The sequence below is a fragment of the Melospiza georgiana genome, chromosome 1 (genome assembly GCF_028018845.1).
Source record: "Melospiza georgiana isolate bMelGeo1 chromosome 1, bMelGeo1.pri, whole genome shotgun sequence".
NCBI classification, from domain to species: Eukaryota; Metazoa; Chordata; class Aves; order Passeriformes; family Passerellidae; genus Melospiza; species Melospiza georgiana.
Window position 1 is genome coordinate 41,402,771 of NC_080430.1, and position 21,384 is coordinate 41,424,154.

Sequence of the window (21,384 nt, forward strand, 5' to 3'; positions counted from 1 at the left end):
ACTTTCAAATAAACTCTCTATATATTTGTACAAGTGAAGTTAGACTGCATGGGTGTTAGAACCCTTGCAGGTCTTTGCAGAGCACTAAGAATGTGTGCTTTAGGTTAATGTTAAATATTGACACATTTAGAACAATGCTACACAACAGATGTCTTCCCAACATGCGAGGGCATGTTACAAGGCAGAATGAATGGAGCAGAAGGAGCTCTGCAACACTCTACTGTAGCACTCTCATTAGCTGTTGATCTGTGAGGCAGGAGAACAGCCCAACTGCACCGAGTACAATAGGGAGAGTTGGCCTAATGCTTTTGGGGGGTTAACCTTCATATAAAACACTATTGAATTCAATTCTCTTCCTGAAGAACAAGGAAAAAGAGCTGCAGAAAGACATGGCCTGATACAGGCACACAGACACTGAGGGCACTCCTCTCTCTTTGCTCAAGTTCAGGAAAACACTGTGAGTTTGGGAAAAAATACTGTGGTGGTTCTCAACACCATATGCTGCTCATATTGCAAGCATGCCTTCTATGTCACATATGATCCTCACTTAGTTTTTTAATAGAAAACAATTTCACTTAAATACTTTTTATTTTCTTCTACTTGAAAGAATATTTCAGAGTTTAGCTGTAAGATTCTTACATATGCTGTTGTCATTCCCTTAGGCGTTTCTCCAGCATTGCTGCAGTCTTCACCCCACTTTGCAATTTCACAATGCATGTTTGTGACAGGCATATCAAACCATCCAGTTAGTTTAGAATTGAGGTGGGAGAGTGCTTTAAATGTAAATTTTACTATAAACAGCGGAATAAATCTTGCAAGCACTTCCTAGCTCTGCCAGGAAGCAAAGCTATATTTAACTCATTTTAAAATTCATCAAATACATTGTGGGCTGATTCAGATCTTTGGTGTGTCTTTGAAGATAACATGTAGTGGAAGTGTCATACAGTCAGTTGGGGGATTGGGCACATTCTGAGATTCTCGTCAGTGAAGATATGTAGTTAGGACTGGATTTTAGAAAGAAAAGTACATATAGATCTAAGGACTTAATATCAATACTTTATTTGAAAATTTGAACAATGACTGCTGCATTCAGTTCAAGAGGTTTTTGAGAAGTGCTGTATATAAAGAAATCAGTGCCATAGCAATGACAAAATTCACATGCATACATGAATTTTAAAAAAGATTGTCTTGTAGTACTTGGGAGAGACCATCTTTCAGAGAAGCTAATACAAATTGTTGCTATAATAGTTTGCACAAGTTTCAAAATAGAAAAGATCCCTGCATAGTAAGAATAAGCCATAAGAATTTAGCTAAGGTACCTGTGTACAAAAGGAGAAACTCCAGACGGATCTTGCTCTTGCTCTATTTCTCCTGTCTTGGATTGCACCTATCAGCAGCTTTGTATCCCTGTAAACCCAACTTCTGCTGTTGATGGGGTAAATATAGATTGGAATAAACCTCTCAAATTTTATGCATCATTTTTTGTAGATGTTGTAGGTGTCATTAGATAAGATATATATACATATATAGATATATATAGATATATATAGATATATATTTATGTATGTATACTGCTATCATGTCTCCACCAATTTTTGTAAGTGCAAATAGGATTCTCTTAATTTTAGAGAACAATCTGCTTTTGTTAGTGAGATGTTTATTTGCCTATATTTAGACATGACCTGAGTTTGAAGTTCAAGATTACAATTTTTTATAGCTGGGTAAGTTGTACCCAAAGTCCTTACTTAAAAGAAATAATATGCTACAGTCTTATTAAAAGCTCTCTATGGGAAATTGAAAGAATGTCATTTTTCTAACATGGTTTTATGCATCTTAATTGTGGTTTTCTACTGTTCATTTGCTTTTGATTTGTTCTAGTATATGACTGCTGCTGCACCTATGCAAGGGACCTACATTCCCCAGTACACTCCTGTGCCTCCAACAGCTGTCCCTATTGAAGTAAGTTTATCTCCATCCATTAAAGCAGAGTGAAGGGGGAACAGAACTCTTACTTATTATGTCTTTGTGCACCTGTTGTTTGAAAGGGGCCTAAAGGTTCTTTATGGAGTGGTAGCTGGAAGCTTCCAGCTTATTAAATGAGGACTGCTCTTCTCTTTCTCTTTTTGTTTTCTTTCTTTCCTTTTCCTTCTTTTTTCTAACCCCTCTTTTTTTATTTTTTAAATTATTTGCAAGGGCTCTTGTTTTGCATTTGTTTTGTTGTACAGCAGGACATGGAATAAAAACATCAGTGATTATGACTATTTTTTCCCCATGTACTTGGGAGGGAGATGGGAAGAGACAGGAAAACAAACCCAGCAGGCAGACCACGAAACCAAAGAGATTTCAAGAAGAGAAGATTGCAAGAGGGTTTGATGCGGTCCTTAGCAAGCATAGGTAATTGCTGAAACATTTAGCCACCAGAAAAAGTGATTGAGCAATGGAAACCTTCCTCTTGTATATACAGACGTGGAGGATGCTGCACTGACTGAGTGCTTTTCATCCTTGAGGAAGGATTCGCTCCCTCCCTCCTTGGGGCTGAGTCATGCTGATGACAGTCTAATGAGTAAGTATTTACTCAACCCTGTAGACCACAAGCTGCTGGGAGAGCGTCAGCTTGGCCTCCACTTCTGTGAAGCTTCATAAGGGCAGCTGAGCACAGCGAGAGGAGGGAGCCTTGGCATCCTCTTCCCTGTGTGTTTCTCTTTGGCACTACCCTCTCTTATTAACAACTTCTGCCCTACTCTGGGGTAAGGCAAGGAGTGCCAGGGTCTCTGTACTTCTGTCTTCATCTGTGTGACCTTTGGATTTTGTGCTATTACTACTCTGTGCTTTGAGGATGTGAGTTAGTGGTACTGCTGGCGTGGCTTCGCCAGCAGTCAAGTGGGCTTATCCTGTTTCCTCCTGGTTCTTTGCAATTATTCCCAGATAAGGTCCCACAGGAAAGGCTACTGCTGTTCTGTTGTACTGAGCTGGTTATGTTTCAGTCTTTTTTGCCTCGGTATGATTTTGCCTTAAACCTCATTTGTTTGCAAATGCACTGTGAGTGCCTCTTTTCAATTGCCATTCTTAAGTCTAAATCAGGCAGATGCAAATCTGAATTAAAGGAGATGGTGGGAGAGAGAGTGGTTCATATCATGGGGTTGTCTGCACACCATGCTGACCTGTCCAAATGAGAATTAAGGTTAATTTAAATTACTTGTCAAGCCCTCTTCCCTATCCCTTGCTAGTGCAGTCATGCCTTCTAAAGTAACTCAATGTCATAATTATCTACTATAATAATCAAAATGTTATCTGAATCTATAGCCTGTTTTGCTCTTATCCAGTGATGATTATTATTGTTAATGTTTATCTGTATTCATGTAGCATCATGAACCAGGACCCTACCATGCTGGATGCTTCACAAGCAGAGACCAAAAAATACAGTCTCTGCCCCAGAGAGCTTACAATCTCAAGATGAGGTGGACAAAAGGAGAAGGATAAAGACAAGGAAGTAGACAGAAAAAAATAATACTGGCAGTCTGCTAAGCAATAGATACAAAGAATTTCTGAAAAATGAAACTGATATTTTAACAGATGCTTTAAAATAAACTACCTGTTGTTTACACGAGGCTCAAATAAAAACAAAGCAAGTGCTTTGTGCTCCCTCTTCTGGCTCTGTTGTGTGCAATAGAGTAATAAAGTATGTTCCCTGAAGATACTTGCTATTCATGAGACCAACACACCAAGCATGAGAGTAGAGGAAAGAAAATGTATCTTGCTTTGAAAGCATACAAAAAACTTAAACCAAGTTCAGACTGTCTAAATAGGATAAGAAATTGTGCATAATGTTACATTCATGAATATAATCTTTTATGTATTTACTTATCTACTTTTTACAAATATATAAACAAAACAAAACTTCATTGGAGCTTTTACTTACCAGATTAAAGTCTTTAGTGTAAGGAAAATTTATTTTTGAAGGGAACATGCATAGAGACCGTATGTAGAAGAGGGCATTCTTCTAAGGTGACTCAAATTCTTTTGGATGTGTAGTAAAGTGGAAAGTGGTAGGTCTAGATTCTGCCTTTATTGCATTTTAAACCAAACAAAATAAATGTGAACTCACTGTGAAGTTGGGCTAGGTAATCAAGAATTAGAAGAGGTATGTATACATTGTGAAAAAGCCAAGTAAAACTCAGAATCCACCAAAATCAGAAGATTTGCCTCTAGCTTTGAATGGGCAGGGAACTGCCCTTGAGGAGGGTGTTTTTTGCTACAACCTGTGAGAGCAAAGTTCTGCTGGTAGGCTGAGAAATCTTCTTGTTGCTGAATTAGCTTTCTAAAACTGATGGAGTTTGTTGTGTTAGCATGTGGTTCTGCTACCTCAAACTCTCTCGATCTCTAGAGAAATGTGTGAAAGGTGAGCTGGTGCTGAACTCTTGTACGTAATTCACTGCCATGAGCAAAATTTTTAAGTTTTTCATCTTCTCATTTGGTTCCCTAGGGTGTTGTTGCTGATACTTCTCCACAGACAGTAGCATCTTCATCACAGGAAGCCAGTGGTCAACAGCAACAGATGACAGTGGAAACATCCAGTGAACACGCGCCTGCATATTCTTACCAACAGTCTAAGTAAGTAGGCATAGGCTTTGGAGTCAGAAGGGTTTGCTTCTTGATTATAGCAGGCCAAATTTGACTCCCTCTTTCAGAAATATAAATTCTGAATAGCTTTGTTAAGTTCTGATGAATTCTGGATATATAGCACTGTAATTAGCAAAAGGTTTTGGCTGACGTCCTCAATTTGGCAAAATGTCCTTGAGCTCCTGCCCACAGTGATATGCTCTTTAACTGTCTGCTGCTTTTCTGGACTCAGAAGGATCTCAACAACTGTGTTAACAATCATCATGCTGGGCTAAAGCAGCATCTGGCATCAGAGGTTAAAAAGGGCTTAAATTTTGCAGGGGTGAAAATATTGGCACAGCGCACATTGGCACATGTAAAGGTTTCTTTCTGAAAGTGTAGTTAATGAAGCAGTATAAATTACCCCAAGTTGGTATTTGTGATTGTGCAAAAATGCCATGCAGATACGGAATAGGCAAAACCTGGAAATGGAAGAAGAGGGATAAGAAGGAGGTGGGTAGAAGCACTGCTCAATCTGTCTCCATTCTTCTGCTCCCTTTGTTTACTTCCCACGGAATACCTTGGAAAGTTCAAACTTTATAAACTGACAGCTGTATTTAGAACTTCTAAAGAGTCCCTTCATCTTCAGAATAATCTCTTCAAACACAACTTCTCTTTGCTACAATAAAAATCTTCACAAAGGGAAGGTTTCATATTGACAGGATGCTCACTGGGACTGATAAATGTTGGTCAGATTCTAGGAAGAAGCACAAATCCAGTCTTTCATTAATACATGTATATTGAACACCAGCATCACTTTGAAAATAGAATTATACATGTTTTATCTTGGGGAAGAAAGTAGAGAAATAGCCAGACAAGAAATACGATAGATATGTCAGTCAATGCATCATGACTCTCTACTTACAGAGGCATCAGATACAACCTGGTATAGAAAAGATTAGAATTATAACAATTTGTCAATTGCTTTACTTCATTTTTGACCTCTGGAAGTGAAAGATGCATTTGTTTTTCTACCATATGAGTATCAAATGGTTTCAGATTTATGTGGTTTTGACCACAATAAAAGAGAAGACTATTTATTGTCATGCCTATATCTGTATGTACATATTGCAAAAACAATCAATCACAAGCTACCCAATTGGAGACACAGACTATGCAGGCTTATCCTTTCTAGCTGCCAGTCTCTCTAGCACCTATAAATAAATTATTGCAAAATACTTACAACATATAAAAGGCAAAGAGAGAAATATGTGTCTGTACCATCCTGTTGACTTGTTTTAATGAGTGTGTTCTGTAGCACTTGGATCTGATGATTTTTGTGTCTCAGTTCCCTTTCTCTTACATCTCAAAGAAAAAGGACTTAGGTCTAGAAGCCCTTATAACATAGCTGTGAGCTGCAGATTCTGGCATTTTTCCAGCATAGGAGAAAACTACATTGCAATTCTTTATTGAAATGGATGCTGTGTTTCTTGCTCATGTGGTGAATTCCCTGAAAATGAGATCCCTCATCTTTCCTTGTCAGCTACAGCCTTTTTGCAGCGATGAATATACTTGTAATGGCACTGGCATTTATATTCAGAGGACTTTCTTTCTTTTTTAATCAGACAGGCAGATCCACCACAGATTTTTTTTTTATTGTGCTTATTTCAGTATTTTTTTTAGTCTGAAATTGGCCCTCTATTTATAACTGCCAGTTGCAGACAGAAATGCAGTGTGGGAAGCTGTAGAAAAAAACAAAAATATACACAATCTTTGTCTTTAAAAATTAACTTCTGATGGAATATTCCAGTGACTCTTAATATAAAACCAAGTGAATTTGTTTTATAATTAAAATATTATTTTATTACTCTGCTTTTCAAAGGGCATATTTATTAATAACAAACATCATGCCAGATACAAAATGATGATTGTCAGCGTGAGGTATAAGAAAATAATTTACATGACTAGATAATGATTTTGGCAGATATAGGCAAAAGAACAGGCAGACTATATAAAATTATTTCTTGGGAGCTGATCAGTCAGGAGAAAGTTATAATGGTATATTTCCTTACATTTATTTTCTTTGCAACAATCATGAAATTGCAGGCAACGAAGGAGAGAAAATGTACTAAGAATGAACTGGGTGGTATAAGGACTCTGTACTCTCTTTGTAAGTAAAAATAAACCATGAAACTTGGAATTTAAATTCCACTTTCTAATCAGCATACGTGTTCTTTTATTTAATATGCTGAATGCTGTACTTGAGGATCCCACCCACAGAGTTCAGAAATGGCAACTTCATGGCAAAAACCTGGCTACATATTGTGTAGATAAAAAAAGCCCTTGATTCTGAGCAGAGGAATCTACTTTATGAGGAAATCACCTTAATTATTTTAGACCCTACTCCCGTTTTTCCTTGTAAATATTTAATTTTGCACATTAAAGCATGAAGACTATGAAGTGGAGATCAGTGGATATCCTTGCAACCAAAAAGTATATCCTCTTACCTCCAAGCAAAACTCTGCTGGACAACATACTCTGATTTTAAATGTGGAAAGAAATATGTTTTTCTAGAGCCTTTTGTAGGCAAACTCAATGCCAGGTTAGATTAGAGGGCTTGTGCTGTGTTGGTGATATTGGACTTTCACACCTATGGCAGCCACTCGACCCCTAGGGGCAGTAGAATCTCAGGAGGTGAGCTTCCAACTTGAGTAGTCCTACCAGAAATTATGCATAGAAAATCAGAAGAAAATAGTTAATTGTTGCATTCCACAGAAATCTGTTCTTAACTTCCAAAATATTAATGAATGCAATGAAAAAGCCCTTTGGCAAATTTAATATTTAAATTGTAGTTCTGTATTTACGCTCCCAGACAAAAAGTTCTGTGGCAAATGTTAGGTCGTCAACTTTCTTCAAATTTAACTCCTAATTTTAAAATTTATTTTAAACTAGGCAAGGCAAATGCATTAATATTTGCAAAAGGAAAGGTGCTGGACTTTCTTGTGTTGAACTTTGATCAGGAAAGGATTTTTTCCATGTAAGCTTTAAAGACTCTGGGAAAGGTAACAGCTGACCCTTACAAATAGCCCCAGACACAGAATATAATTTTTATGTAGGTTTTGGGCCTCTCCTAAAGATCTCATACAGTCTTTTTCTAATAAGCTAGATGTGACAGATCTTTAAGTGACATGAAACATCAAAAACACAAAATGAGAGGTATCTTCTGTAGGAAGAAGATTGATTATTTTCCTTATTCTCTGTGATAAATTAAGAAATATGTTAACACTAGATGATAAAAAATATATATTTTTCTAATTAATATTGCTTTGAAGGTTTCTGCTAAGTTAGCCTTAACTGGCTCATTAAGCAGACTGCTCCACAGTGTAATTGTTCTTGCCATCAGAAAATGTGCTTTTTCTAGCAAACTGGTTGTATTCTTTTATTGTAATTTTATCTTTCATTTTATTATTAATACCCAAAATAAATAGTGGCACTTATTATTATGAAAATATTCACCCTCCTACTGAATTACCTGTGAAAGATTTACACACTGTTAAGCCATGTATTCATCTCATTTTGGTGCAGTTAGACTGCCTATTAATGCCTAGCATTCCAAGAGTAAATTCATCTGCTTAAGATGTGTTAATGTCCCCAAAGTAGGAGTTCCCTATTTTTGCCTCACTATTTTCAGCTTAGTGGTGGTATCATATTTAAACAGCTGCAAAGTCAGTTTAGCTTGGATAACTTTTAAAGGGAATTGGGTGGAAAAAAAGGAGAAGAGGCTATTTCAAAGTTGTTTTGACTTAATGACCACTTTAATTCAATTGTTTTTACAGACAATAAACAGGACTGAAGAATGTCGGTCTGAAATCTTTGCCTTGAATGGAGAAACTTCACTGAACAAGAAGTTGGCTTCCAGTTTGCACAGGCGTCAAATGAATGCTTTTTTTTTTCTACCTTTCCCAACGAAAACAAAACAGTGTTTTTATGTGCTGTGCAAATGGTTCCGTCATGTAGTCTGACAATTTTATTTTTGCTATTTTTTTTTTCAACTAAAAGAAAAACCCAGAGGAAAAATGCTGGGTTGACATTTCATCTGGATGAACATTTGAATTCAGAATTTACGTGGAGGTGTAGCTAGATTTTTTTTTTTTAAGCAGAAAAACTGATGATGTCAAGAGGGAGCAAGTTGCGATGAAAACCAATTGTCTTCCTCAAAAATTAAGCTACTCTTTTTCTCTCATTTTCTTTTTCTTCTTGTTTTAATCTAGAGTATTTTTTGGTTTTTTGTTTTTTGGTTTTTTTTAAAAGAAATGTTTAGGTAAGGTTTATCTTGAATCTTAATTGCCTTAATTTTAAGGACGTCAAAGGCTCTCAAGGCAAGCTGTCAACGTCTTGTTAGAAAACCCGAGAATGAATTGAAACTGCTCACACCGGTGCTGGTGCAGAAGTTTAATAGACTGAGTTTTTGGGGTGAACAAAAAATAAACTGTACAGTTTAAAAGAAAATGATTTTCTTCTTTTGAAGAAAAGTTGATGATAAAAGGAACTGTGGCAACTGAAAGGATTGGAAAAATGCTGGGACTTTTATGAACTTTGTCTTAAGTGTTGACAGAAAAAAAAATCTAGAAGGCTAAAGCATTTTACAGTAAAGTTATTGAATTGAGAAAAAAACTTGCTGCATTATAGAGAATGCAGGGTTTTTTTCTTGCAGAATGCAGATTTTTTTATTTACGAAGCGTGATCGCTAGCAAAAGCATTAGTGCTTTTTATCTGCAGTCTTTTTTATGAGCTTTAAGAAGTTTTTAGTCTGCTTTGCTTGTCACATTGCAAAAACCTAGCTTAAGAGCATTAAAAAAACTTAAGTAGATAGGAGCTTATGGTCAAAAAAAGTGCAAAAAAAGCAATAGATAGAAGAAATTGTTGACAATTTCTGTAGTCTTTCCTAGTTGTGAACAAATGCAGCCTATGGATGGCCTATTTTATACCAAAGATGAAGTGACACCCTAACGCAGTCCAGAAGATAGAGGGTTTTTTTCTTTTTTTTTTTATCTTTATTTGACCTACATGGCCGGACCAGTTCTTACTTTCTTGTTTGTTTAAACTATCTTCCACTGGTGTTTTACATACTGCATATGTTTGTAGTGGAAATTTCAGAATAGTTGGTATCAGAAGCTGTCCAAGTTTTTGATTATGTGCTTTGGAGAACATTCCAAAGCAAGGGGGATTGGGCTACCAACTAATCTGTCCAGGCAGGCTTTAATTTTGGGGAGTTTTTCTCTTTAATTACCTGATCTTTGGTATTTCTACTGAAACAACAGTCTTCCTTCTGAATTCTAACATACCAATTCATTTCTTCACCTCAGTCTTTGTCATCGTCCAGCATGCATAGCCACCTTAATTGTGCATTTATTTCTCAGTGTTGCATTTGAGTTGCCAGGTAGATATAAGAGAAAGCAAACTTGATATCTGTTCTCATTTTAGCTTTCCCATAAAAGCAGAAATTTTGAAAATTACGTTGTATTGTCATGCAGGCGGGAAGTTAAAAATTGTTCTTCTCTGCTATGATTTCTGTTGTCTTAATACGTTGGCTGACAATCACTAATTAGTATGATCAGGCAAAAAAAAAATTAAATTTAATCCACCAAAACCTGTTTTAGGAATGACAATTACTTTCCATATATAAATCTTTATTATGGCCCTTACTTCTTCTAAACAGACAAATGAAAAAGGTGAGAAGGAAGTCAAAAGATGATTTTTTTCCTTAAGGAGGCAGAAGTAAAGCAGCATTTCATATATACATACATACACACATATCTATGTGTAAATATTAAACCAAACATTTTAAAACTTTCCTCCATCCAGAAGAGAGGGGAAGGCTCATCACATTTACTGTGGTGGATTAGACACAGGGTATCCATTAAAAATAAGGAAAACGAAAACATATGTTTTGGATCAATCTGATTCAGCTGCCCAATCTTAAAAAGAGGTCTGTGTTTCCCTAACCTGACTTTTCTGGGGAAAAGAACACAATTATTTTTTTAAATTGATAAAACAAGATCGTATTTTTTAACATAATGGGAGGGGGGAGGGGGTTTCCCAAGTAAATGCTGCTAGGTATGCAACATAGAAAAGAGAGAAATGGGAGTTCACGTGGTTCTTCACCATAGGAAGAGGGCCTGATTTTCAGAAGTGCTAAAACTTCTGCTTCCTCCAAAGTAGTTGTTGGTATTCAGCACTTCTGAAAACCAGATGATGCCAAAGTAAAAGAACAACATCATCCTCAACATGTTTTTAATTCAGAAACAAACCCCAAACCTCTCTTTCTGTTTCATGTGCTGTCTCATTACTTGTTGCTTTTTGAGAGGGGCACTTGAATTTTGTCCTTGGATAAAGGTTCCCTCTTTCTTTAGAGGGCATATGAGGGAAAAAATCAATCTAGCCTTATTTTCTTCCTTTCTACACATACTCTCTTTCTGTCTCTCTCTGAATTATTTGTACAAATGGAGATAACCCCAGGCACAAGTCAGTTAAATATGAAATAAAGACATTTGTTTCTGTGTTAGTTCTAATGTGACACACAAAAAGTCTCATTTACTATCAACAATGAGGCTACAAGGTAGCTACCATGTGGCTGATGAATATGCTGAGGTACCTTCTTGTTTCTATTCAAAACTCTGCTGCTTTATTTATACATTCAGAAACATTTTTCTTATTTTTTTCAGCAAAGTTAAACAATCTCAGTGTTTTTTATTAAGCTAGGCAGGCAACATGATATCACAGTGCCTGTCACTTTAAAGTGTTTCAAGTGCATTCTGTATTAGAATTGTTTCCTTTCTTTTCCATGCTATAATGTTCAATAGTGTTTGAAATCAAAAGAAACAAAGCAAAGAAGTAGAGGAAGAAGAAGAGGAAAGAAAATGGACCCCTTAACTATAATTCATCACTTTACTGATCCCAAAACAAAAAGTGAACTGGTACTTGAAATCTATGAATTGTAAACACTGTGAGCCTTGATTATAAACAGTCATAGATCATAAGGTAAGAAAAAAGCTTATTGGGAACTTACAAAATGCTCAGAACGTTGTAACTCGTTTCTAAAAGTTAAAAATGAGATAAAAGTGAACAGTGAAATAGCAGCACACTTGCTGCATGGGTGTTGTCACTTGGTGGCCTCTGAAACCTTAAACTGGTTTTCTTTATGTCTGTTCTGGCTAATATGGTTTTTTGAAGGTTTGTAGTTATGCTCTGTTTAGTTTCTGGTTTCCATTTTTTTTTTTTTTTTTAAGACCTGAATTTGTAAAGTCAATATCTTTGTCTGTCTTGCCAAATTAGCTTTAAATATCAGGAGAGTTCCTGAAAGATTGCAGAAGCAAGTCTAGATGTCTAAGGCAATGGTGCCTGGCCCAGAGGTCTAGAAGTAATATCAAATCCATAAACTGAACTGCGTACGTACTTTCCATCACACCTGAATTCTTATAAATAATCAAATCTGGATGTTCAGGTTTGGTAAATTTTTTTTACCTTAAAAGAGAAATACAAAAGGGGTGTCAGAAAACTATGAATTATGGCTAGAAAATTCTGAATACCTGGACTTGTCACTTATCATTGAGGGAAAAAAGAAAAAAAAAAAGACACAGTGGAACTGAAGAGAGTGTTATATTTGCAGGTGCTGACCCGAGTGTAGATCAGGGCACTGAAAAAATCTCACTGTTCCCGCTGAGATTGCAGAGGGACTCTTCTTCCTATCTGGCTCTACTGCTGGTTTTGTAAGCACTTTTCACCTGTGACAGTCAGGCCTCAAGTTGTGAATGTCCTCTTTTTGCCTTCTGGTGAAACAGACTCTTGAAATGTCCTTAGCCTGTGCTTACTTGTGTAGTTCTGTTTACCAAGAGACTGCCTTGGTTGTGTTGGTCAAGAAATCCACCGTAATGCAGAATGAGGCATATCTGAGAGCAATTGCATCACATTGTATCATCTTCTGCTATGGATGCATGCCCAAACCTGGAAGATAAAGGCTGGTCATTAGAGAAGTGAGGGCTTAAACTTTCAACGGGCAATTGGACTGTAGCATTCGAATGGATTTTTACTCGAGTAAAAATCAAATGAAGGGTATTATTTATGTATGTATGTGTACCAAAACTCAGCAAATTTGAGGAAGCCTGCATTGTAATAAAGTTTATTTTTAATATGTCATAGTATTTGGATCTATATTATGTTGTTTATGGTACTGAAGATTGAGACTGATCCTAAGTGTTTAAAAAATTGCCATGCTTCATGGTTTTAAGCTTGATGGTGCTCCTCATGCCACTTCATTTTAATGCTGAGGTTGACATGAGCAAAACAGGTTTAGGCAGACTCACTTAACTCCACCTATAGCAAGAGTCATGCTAAAGAGTGATAATGTGCTTAAAGTAATGAATCAATCCATTTTTAGTGATGAGACCAAATGTGGTAGTTGAAGATAGTAATGTTTGATACACGCGTGGTCAACATTTCCTTTCAAAACTTTATTTAACATGAAATTGGTCTGGATATAAAAGAAGTGCCCTAGGCTAGGGGATTTTCCTGGTCTTTCCCAGTAGCCCACGTGAACCAAGAAAACAGTCACGGTGTGATGGAAATGCAAAACAGAAAACAACAAAACTGCTGACATTTGGTGCATTGGTCTTTTCTGTTTAATGACAATTGACTCTAGTAACGAGGACTCCTTTCATTTCCAATACCCATACCCACAGTCATGCACGCACACGTTCTCAGAAGGAGGGCTGAGTGAGCAGCAGAATTCTCCTCCCCTTCAGTGGAGCAGATTTCCAGAATCTCAGCAAGCAGCAAAGATGCAGAGTAAGGAGAGTTATTTTCCTCTCAAAAAGAGCACCAACTTTTTCTATCTTGCTCCTGTCACCCAAATAGGCTAGAGCTCTGTATTTACCCCAGAGATTTATTCACCTTTGTGCCTCAAAGCAGGCAGAAGAGACCCTTTCTTCTCCCCCTTATTAACATGCTCTTTGTTAAAATTGAACAAAAAATTATGACAGTAAAGCTGTAAAAGAAATTAATCCCAGCACTGATTCAGGTTTCCATGATAAGAAAAAATTCTTGTGTTTATTGAAGTTGTTCAGTTCAACTGTTAATTCCCCAACAGTGACAGCTGAGTTCTTTCACCTTAATAAAAATGTGTAACGAAGTGGAAAATGTCAGCCCTTGACAGGTTCACAAATCCATTTTTCCTTGTAGGTCCAAAGCCTGCAAGGTGTAAGCACCTTCCAAGATCTGGATCTGTTGTCCTTAAAAGAGTACCTGCCCAACATTAATTTTCTGCCTTTAAGTGTCTTTCTCTTGGATAATAATTTTATGAATTTGGTGAAATTTACAGTCAGTTATATTTTTAAAAGCCCAAAAATACAGCCTAAAGAAGAGAACATGATGTTTATGTAATTGAAGTATTATTAAATATGATGTATTTCAGAGTAGAAGAAAATTCTACTATCTTTTTGAGGCAAAACAATTTTATGTAAAACCAGGAAGTGTACAGAATTAATTTAGGAATTTTTAATTGTTTTCCTTTTTAAAGGAGAATGAATAGATTCTATCTGTAAGAAAAATCAAAGCAGCTTTGAAAGCAGATGAACTTCCTATCAAGAAAACATGTATCACAAAAATGGGTCAGAGGTTCTTTACAGCCCTTACAGACTTCACTGCAGCCAAAATGTAGAATACAGAACCTCTGTGATACATTTAAATTATGAATCTTATTTATATGGGCATCTGTGTGCTGATGTCTCAGAATGTCTCTGAAAGATCTGTACTGCTATGATTTTTTTTTACGTTTTCCATTTGTAACACAGTCCTAAATAGCTGCCATTTTCCCACTTCTGGGGCTTTCTGTAGATCAGTGGATGTTAGGTTTAAACTTCTGTTTTCTTTGATGAAGCTTTCAATAAAAAAATAAAGAAAGAAAAGAGCTGGGTGACTCTGTGTTCTTGTGGCACCTTTCTGGAGAGGCTTCCCAAGGCTCTGACTCTTGTGGCTGAGCACAGAGGGAGGAGAAAGGCTTTGCAGCAAAGTCTGCCTCTTCTGCACCTTCACCAAATGGAAGGGAGGAATCAGAGAGACAGGACAGCTCTGCTGCACAGCCACCCCCGTGCCAGGAGGTGAAATCCAGGAGGAAGTGCTTCTCCCACCAGGACTGAATGTACACTGCTGGTGGGGATCTGCTCTCCAGGCTCTCAGCTGTGCACCTGCTAGAAGAACATTGCCTCTGCTTCTGAGGTTTATTTTAAAGAGTGACTTCAGGGCAAAAGTTGCCACATGGAAGACAGAAAATCTTTACTTGTGGAATAAGTACAGCCTAAGCATGGTAGAGTGAGCATACTTCATCTTGAAAGGAAAGTGGAAAGTAAACTGCCTCCTGAGCCATATCTCACAGGGAGCAAGGTATTTGGTGCATTCCCCGTGGCTGCTTCACTCAGCAGCTCTCTTGCTGCCATGTGCATTTCTTCCCACCAGGCAGTTTCTGTGGGAAAGGTGAGAATGGGGTGGAAGGGTCCAGCTCCAGTCTCCTCCCCAACTAAACAAAGTGGCTTTGTTCACAGGTTGGGAATCACTGAGTGCTCCTTTTTACCTACCAGGAATGTGCCTGTCTCCCTCAGCCCTATACATGTTTTGTGGGATCACCTGCACACTTTCTTTTCTCTTTATTTTGCCCAATGAAATACGCATTGACGATCTTCTAATTCCCTTCAGCTTTATCAGGAAAGAACAAAGAAATCCTTAGAGGAATAAGATGAGGAAGCAGCTGAGAGGGGATTTTGCAAGTGCACCAGTACTGAAATGTGCATTAGTTCTGGCTGTGATGATGGTGAGAAAAGGAGGAAGGCAGGAGGCTGAAGGTGCAGCCTGCCTGGAACTCTGAGTGGTGGCTGAGGAGCCTGGGGAGATCAGCAGAAAGTGGGACACTGTGTTCCACTAACACAGATGGGGCAAAGGTGGTTTATAGCTGATGTTCTGGGGTCAGGTTTGTCACTGCCAGGACTGCTCCATTTCCAAGATCATTCCACTGCAAGCTCTACTAAAATGAAATTGCTAACAACTGTGGCACTAGTGGGTTTGATTTTATTGTCTGTCTCCATTTCTGTGTGCATATGGAGCCAGTCTAAGGGCAGTTTGCATCAGCTTCCACAGAAGTTCCGGTAAGAAGGCTTTCTCTTCTCATCTTCCTGGCCCCACTGTCAGTGTCCAAAAAAAAAAAAAAAAGTTAATTGGCAAATTAATTCTAAGGCTAAGACAGATACAATGATATAAAGAATAAGGACAAATGGGGCATTGTTATGTGTGAGGTATATTTATTCCAGAGGACAGAACCCGTTTTTATCAGGAGTCTGCATCTGGAATGGATGTCCATGACTTCCATGTGGAGAAAGCAATGTCCTTTGATTGTCACTCCTTGAGATTTCAAGTAGAGGGGAAGAGAGAAAACAAATCAATAGCTGTTATAGCATAAAATCAGGACAATTCCACAATCAGCAAGTTTACATAAATTTTAATTTTAATATTTTGGATGACCAGAGTTTGCTCATTAAGACCAAGGTCTCAGAGTGCCAATAATGATAAGCAAACGCAGAATCAAAGGGCCAGGAGCAGACAGGACTGCAGCAGAAGTTACTGAAAGCAGCAAGCAAGCCATGATTCAAACCAAAGTGTCCATCTGACTGTTGGCAAACTTGCTGTGGCATTTTTCTGTGCCTCAGCTCCTTGCCCCATTCTTGTCAATCTGATCTTCAGCAGAGCACCGTGCACTGGGCAAAGGTCTCCCTATGGCTTAGGCCAGCACCAGCATTAGCATGGTGCTAATTAATGGCTTACAGAAGTGCTCCTGAGGCTGCAGGCAATGGGAGGATTTCTGCCAGGCAGATAACAAGCCTGCCTGGAGGGGAACGTGCTGCCCAGCACATCCAGGAGGCTGCAGCTGCCCATTTCTGCACACAGGGCAGGCATGGGATGACTCCCATCTCCGCAGATGGGAGGCAGGCAGGACACAGCACATCCCTCCACTGAAGCCCTCCCAGGGCCTGTCAGTTTGGGGAAACACATGCATGGTCATCAAGGTTTGTTTACCAATGTTACAATGTTCCTGAAAAAAATCCACTTTTTGGCCAGGTCCTGTAACCAAACCACTTCCTTCCTTTTCAAAATTTGTGTATAGACCTCTAGCAAAGGTGTGCTCACTTTTAGCAGATGCTTTGCACAGGTACCTCACTGAACTTACTTGAAGGAGTATAAATTATTGCTAAATAATCTACTAGATATGTGCACTGCTTTAAATGGAGGAGCTGAGAGTCGATGCAGTTAAAATGATGCAGGTATTTTTAAAAGTTGAATGGGCTTATGTTTATAGTGTGGCTAGCTGAGGCCCTAGGTTCTGCTGCATGGAAATGCTGCTGAAAAATAGAACTGTGTGAGAAAAAGATAGAAACCTTTATTTACACTTATTATTTGATTTATTTCACCATTTTTTACCAGTCAGTACATTCTCTATCTTTTGTGGAATTCAGCCATTGACATGCAGCCAACTGAAAATTGTGTAAGCTCCTCGAGCATAATTCCTGTGGGATTGAGTTCCATGTTTTTCACTCAGAAATCATTTCCTCCTTATTAACAGTTGTGCTACATCACACGGCTGCTGACTAGGATGGTCTCTTCCTCAGGTAGAGCAACTTCTGCCTGGTGTTAATCTTGTATGAAATACTCTTTAGTGGAGCTCCTCTGAGCTTTTCACACATCATCTTGCTTTTTTCTAGTCTTGGTGACATGCAAAGTTGCACTGCCACCACTGAGTCTCTTTAGTACAGAGGAAGGAGCAGAAGCAGGCAAGTAGACACATCTCCTCAGCTGATACCAAGACCCAGCAATCCTTAGCTGAAGAAAAGAACAACCATTGCACAACAAGCTGAGTAAGCCATCAGGAGAAGTGGAGAGCTGACCCAGGGCTTCCTTTCTTTGTTTGTGCTGCAAGTTCCAGGTTCTCAGCCTGGCTTTCTTGCTCTAAAGGTGAGTCTTTGAGAGGCACAGAAAGTTATCAAAAAAAAAAAAAAAATACAAAAAAAAATCAGTTTTGCAATGTTTCACCCCTGTTTCTCAGCTGTGACCCTTCAGTACTATGTCCCATGCATGCTTCCAAATGAATAAGTAAATATTTATTACAGTAACACACAGTGGCCTCAGTCTCCATTGGATGCCATGTAAACACAGAAGAAAAGACATGTTCTGCTAGGCTTATGAGGGAGGGAAAAAATGATCTGCCTAATCTATTCAGTGATTCAGATTTCTGCTAGACCCTCTGACACACCTGAGTTTAGTGGGATTTGGTATTTCGTGTTACTTTTCACAGCAATAGCTGGCTATAACACAGAGTTCAAGGACTGCTTTCCAAAATCTGTTATCCTTTTCACGTACTGATTGTGCTGTGAGGACTTTGGGATATAAACAGCTGTTTGCAGATGCTGATTTTTGGAGAACATCCAATTCTTTTTTTTTTCCCAGAAGAAAAAATTTTCATAAGAAACATCTACTACTGCTTAAAAACATAGAGTTACCCAGTAGTTTCAGTGCCACCAAAATCATCTTGAGGTGCATGATTCACCCCTGTGCAGACCTGTATGGCAAGGATGAAATATTTCTTCAATCCAAAAAGACGGCCAGACTGACCTTTACAAGGTACTAAAGCTTTGAGCGTGCTCTGGGTAGTGATGAGTGTTGTCTGCAGCAATGACTGAGACAGGATGCTCACAGCAGGGCTGTTTCTACCACACAAGGGAACTGGTTTGTCTTTGTAGAAGAGCACCTCACCCGAACATAACTTTAATGTCTTATACAGTGAGCTGGCCATAAAATTGGCCCTTCTTTTGCCTTTTGCACCGGGGACAGGGCTTGCATCAGAAGTGTTTTCTGAAAATGACACTTTTTCCTTGCTTTCCCTTTGAAAGTGACCCTTTCCATGCTCACAGCGTGCTGGGAACTGTGTCTGTATTTCTAGTGGGGATGATGCCTTGAGAAGGCTGACCTAGAACAGAGGCTGGACAAAGTTAAACAATAAAGTAGGTATTTATTAAAAGGCCTCAATGGATACACCTTGGGCAGCACAAGACCCCAGCCAGGGCTACACCCAAGATAAACCCAAAATGGTCACAAAAATGGACAACCAGTCACAACATATCTTGCTTTTATAAGTTCTGGTCCATTTGCATATTGGAGTTAATTGTCCAGTCATAGTTTTAGGTTATGAAGTCCCATCCTTGTTTTTCTCTCTTCAGTCCACCATTGTTTATGCTCTTGGGCCTGAAATTTGGATCATTTGTCCCTGGTCCCAAGCTAGAGAAGAAATTGTTTTGTCTAGCTGCTCTGTGAAGAGAGCTTACCATCCCTTAATATGAAGCTCAGAACTGCCCACTAAAGCAGTACAGAATTTGAAAAATGTAAAAGCTAAAACGTGAGGCATCAAGGACTCTGCCCCTGCAGAGAGACATGAGAGGCCCCTGGACAATGAAGGTTTTCTTTCACATCAAGGCTTTCCCTGGACTGCAGCTAATAGACCATTTGCCAGTCCTGCCTGTGTGAAATATGTTTATTACTGAAACATGTTTCAGCTCTTGCAGCCAGCTCTTCTTGACAGGAAGTCCTGAGAACAAGTCCTTCGTGTCTCCTCTCCACAAAAAAAAAAAAAAAAAAAGTGTCAGAAACTTCCTCCAGCTGTGGAGACCCAGAATCAGGGAATTGCAACAGCAAAAACCTCTGCTCTTTGGCTAAATTATAGTTGGTTTTATTAGAACTTCCTGCTCCTCCCAATCCACTTCAAGCTGATTTATCTCTCCCTTCCCTATGACACATCCTGTCTGACATGCAGAGTTTAACTTTCTGAGGCGATTTCTATTACTTGCCTACACAGCACTGAAGAGAAGCCTTCAAAAAGTATAGCTTCAACAAGCTAAACCACACTGGATTCTCTGCTGGGAATTCTTCAATTATTTTTTCCCAAAGCATATAAATTTTTGTTAAGCTTGGAAAGAATTCTAATTAAAAAGCAGAGACTTGAGCATCAAAGCTCACTGTGGTAGTGTGGACTGTTTACCTGAGAGAAGCAGTTTGTCTGTTGTGTAGGAGTATTAGATGTTCTAGATAATTGGACAAAAATGTGAAAAACTAAACAAACTTCCCAAAGAGAAGAGGTAGGAAAGAATCTTCCTAGGCTTGGCAGGCTAGTAAGTCTCTATCCAATTTTTCCTCTCCTTTGGAGGCTGCTACAAAGGTTTAGATATGTGACCAAGAGCTACCCTGGTGAGTGAATTAACAAATAATTCTGATTAATTCTGTGCACAGATTAAAGGGAAGCATGGACGGCTGAGGTGCACACAGGCTGTGAGGGAACAAGGACACTTGAATGTTAAATAGCAAGACATCAGCATCTGGCTCAGAAAATTGTCTCCTCCTCACTGTGGCACAAGCAAGCTTTCACTTTATTGGTAAAAAGGGCTCAGAAACACAGGATAAAAAGTTTGATAGCAGGATTACTTTTTCCAGTACTGATATCTACAATCATCCAAAATAAATTATTTACCAAAAAAAAAAAAAAAGGCCCCAGTCACTTTGCTTTTTCAGGTCCCTGTTGCCTGCCCTCAAACCCAGCACATAGAGACGTTTAATCAGCACAGCTACACCTGCCAACAGACCTTATCAAAAGTGCAGGAAGAGACACTGAGTATTTCAGACTTGTTTCAAAAACAGTTACAGAAGATTCACATTTGTGTGATAACTTTTTTTGCAGGCTAAAGTGCTGACCAGAGTCAAGAAAGATGTCTGCTTTCCATCCTTTGCAAAGTTCTGCTTTTCTCTGCCCCTTTATGAAGTGCCATTTAGGAAAGTTGTGCTGTGGATATGAATGTATGTACCTCTGCATGAACAGATCTGGGATAGTTTTATATGATAAAAATACATGGTGCATTATACTCAGTCTTCTTTAACCCAAACCCCATCCTCAGATCTCAAATGAAAGAGCAAGCTACAGAGCTGACAACCTGTTTCTTTCTTCCAGAAGAGTTTCAGCAGTAAATCTGCTTGGTAGAAAGGCACACGTGCAAAACGTGCCTGTCCGTTTGATCCACACCACTGCGTGACAGTGCCAACTTGGGCTTTTGCCACCCTCCCTTTAGTGGCTGCAGATGCCATTAGGTGCCACAGACACAGCAGAGATGTAGTCTGTAGAGAATATAAAGCAGGGAGGTCCATGACTCTAGACAGGGAAAATTATCTCCGTGCAGAGGTCAGAGAAAGACCTAAGCAGGGGAATCTTTTCAACCATAATGAGCAACAAAAACCCCTCTCAGTCCTCTTCCATAGCTTTACTTAAGAAGCCTTCAATCCTCCTTTTCTTGCAATAGAATTCATTGCTTCTTCTGTCCCCACTTCCCACCCAGTGCAGATCTATTCAAAATGCTTAGTGTTCCTGTAAGTACTGAGCACTCCAAATGCAGAATGCCAGTGGGAGCTGAGTGCGTGCTGGTGGGGCTTGGTCCGACACGGCGCGATTCCACCGTGGCAGCTGGCTGCTCCAGCGAAACTCTCAGGGGCCTCGTGAAATTACTGACATGAAAGTAGCGTTTGGGGCAAGAAACGGAACTCATTTTTCAATTGACATTAAAGAGGAAATCATTTTAGTGTCAGCTGATACTGCCCAGACACATTTTCAGTAATTAAGGCCCAGAAAAAGCAGTGGAAATACCTATGAGGTGT

General features: G+C 38.8%; 1 protein-coding gene across 2 annotated transcripts in view; it reads left to right on the forward strand.

The window, feature by feature from the left end:
• Nucleotides 1-14,528, forward strand: part of RBMS3 (RNA binding motif single stranded interacting protein 3) — a 703,588-nt gene extending 689,060 nt beyond the window's left edge. Inside the window, exons 14-16 of one of the 2 annotated variants that reach the window (XM_058028549.1) lie at nt 1,879-1,959; nt 4,484-4,611; nt 8,436-14,528. In XM_058028549.1, the coding sequence (XP_057884532.1) occupies nt 1,879-1,959; nt 4,484-4,611; nt 8,436-8,442 (216 nt within the window). In that variant the 3' untranslated portion in view covers nt 8,443-14,528. Of the gene's footprint in view, nt 1-1,878; nt 1,960-4,483; nt 4,616-8,435 lie in introns of those variants that run through there. The other variant, XM_058028559.1, reaches the window with a different exon arrangement.
• Nucleotides 14,529-21,384: the final 6,856 nt, after the last annotated feature.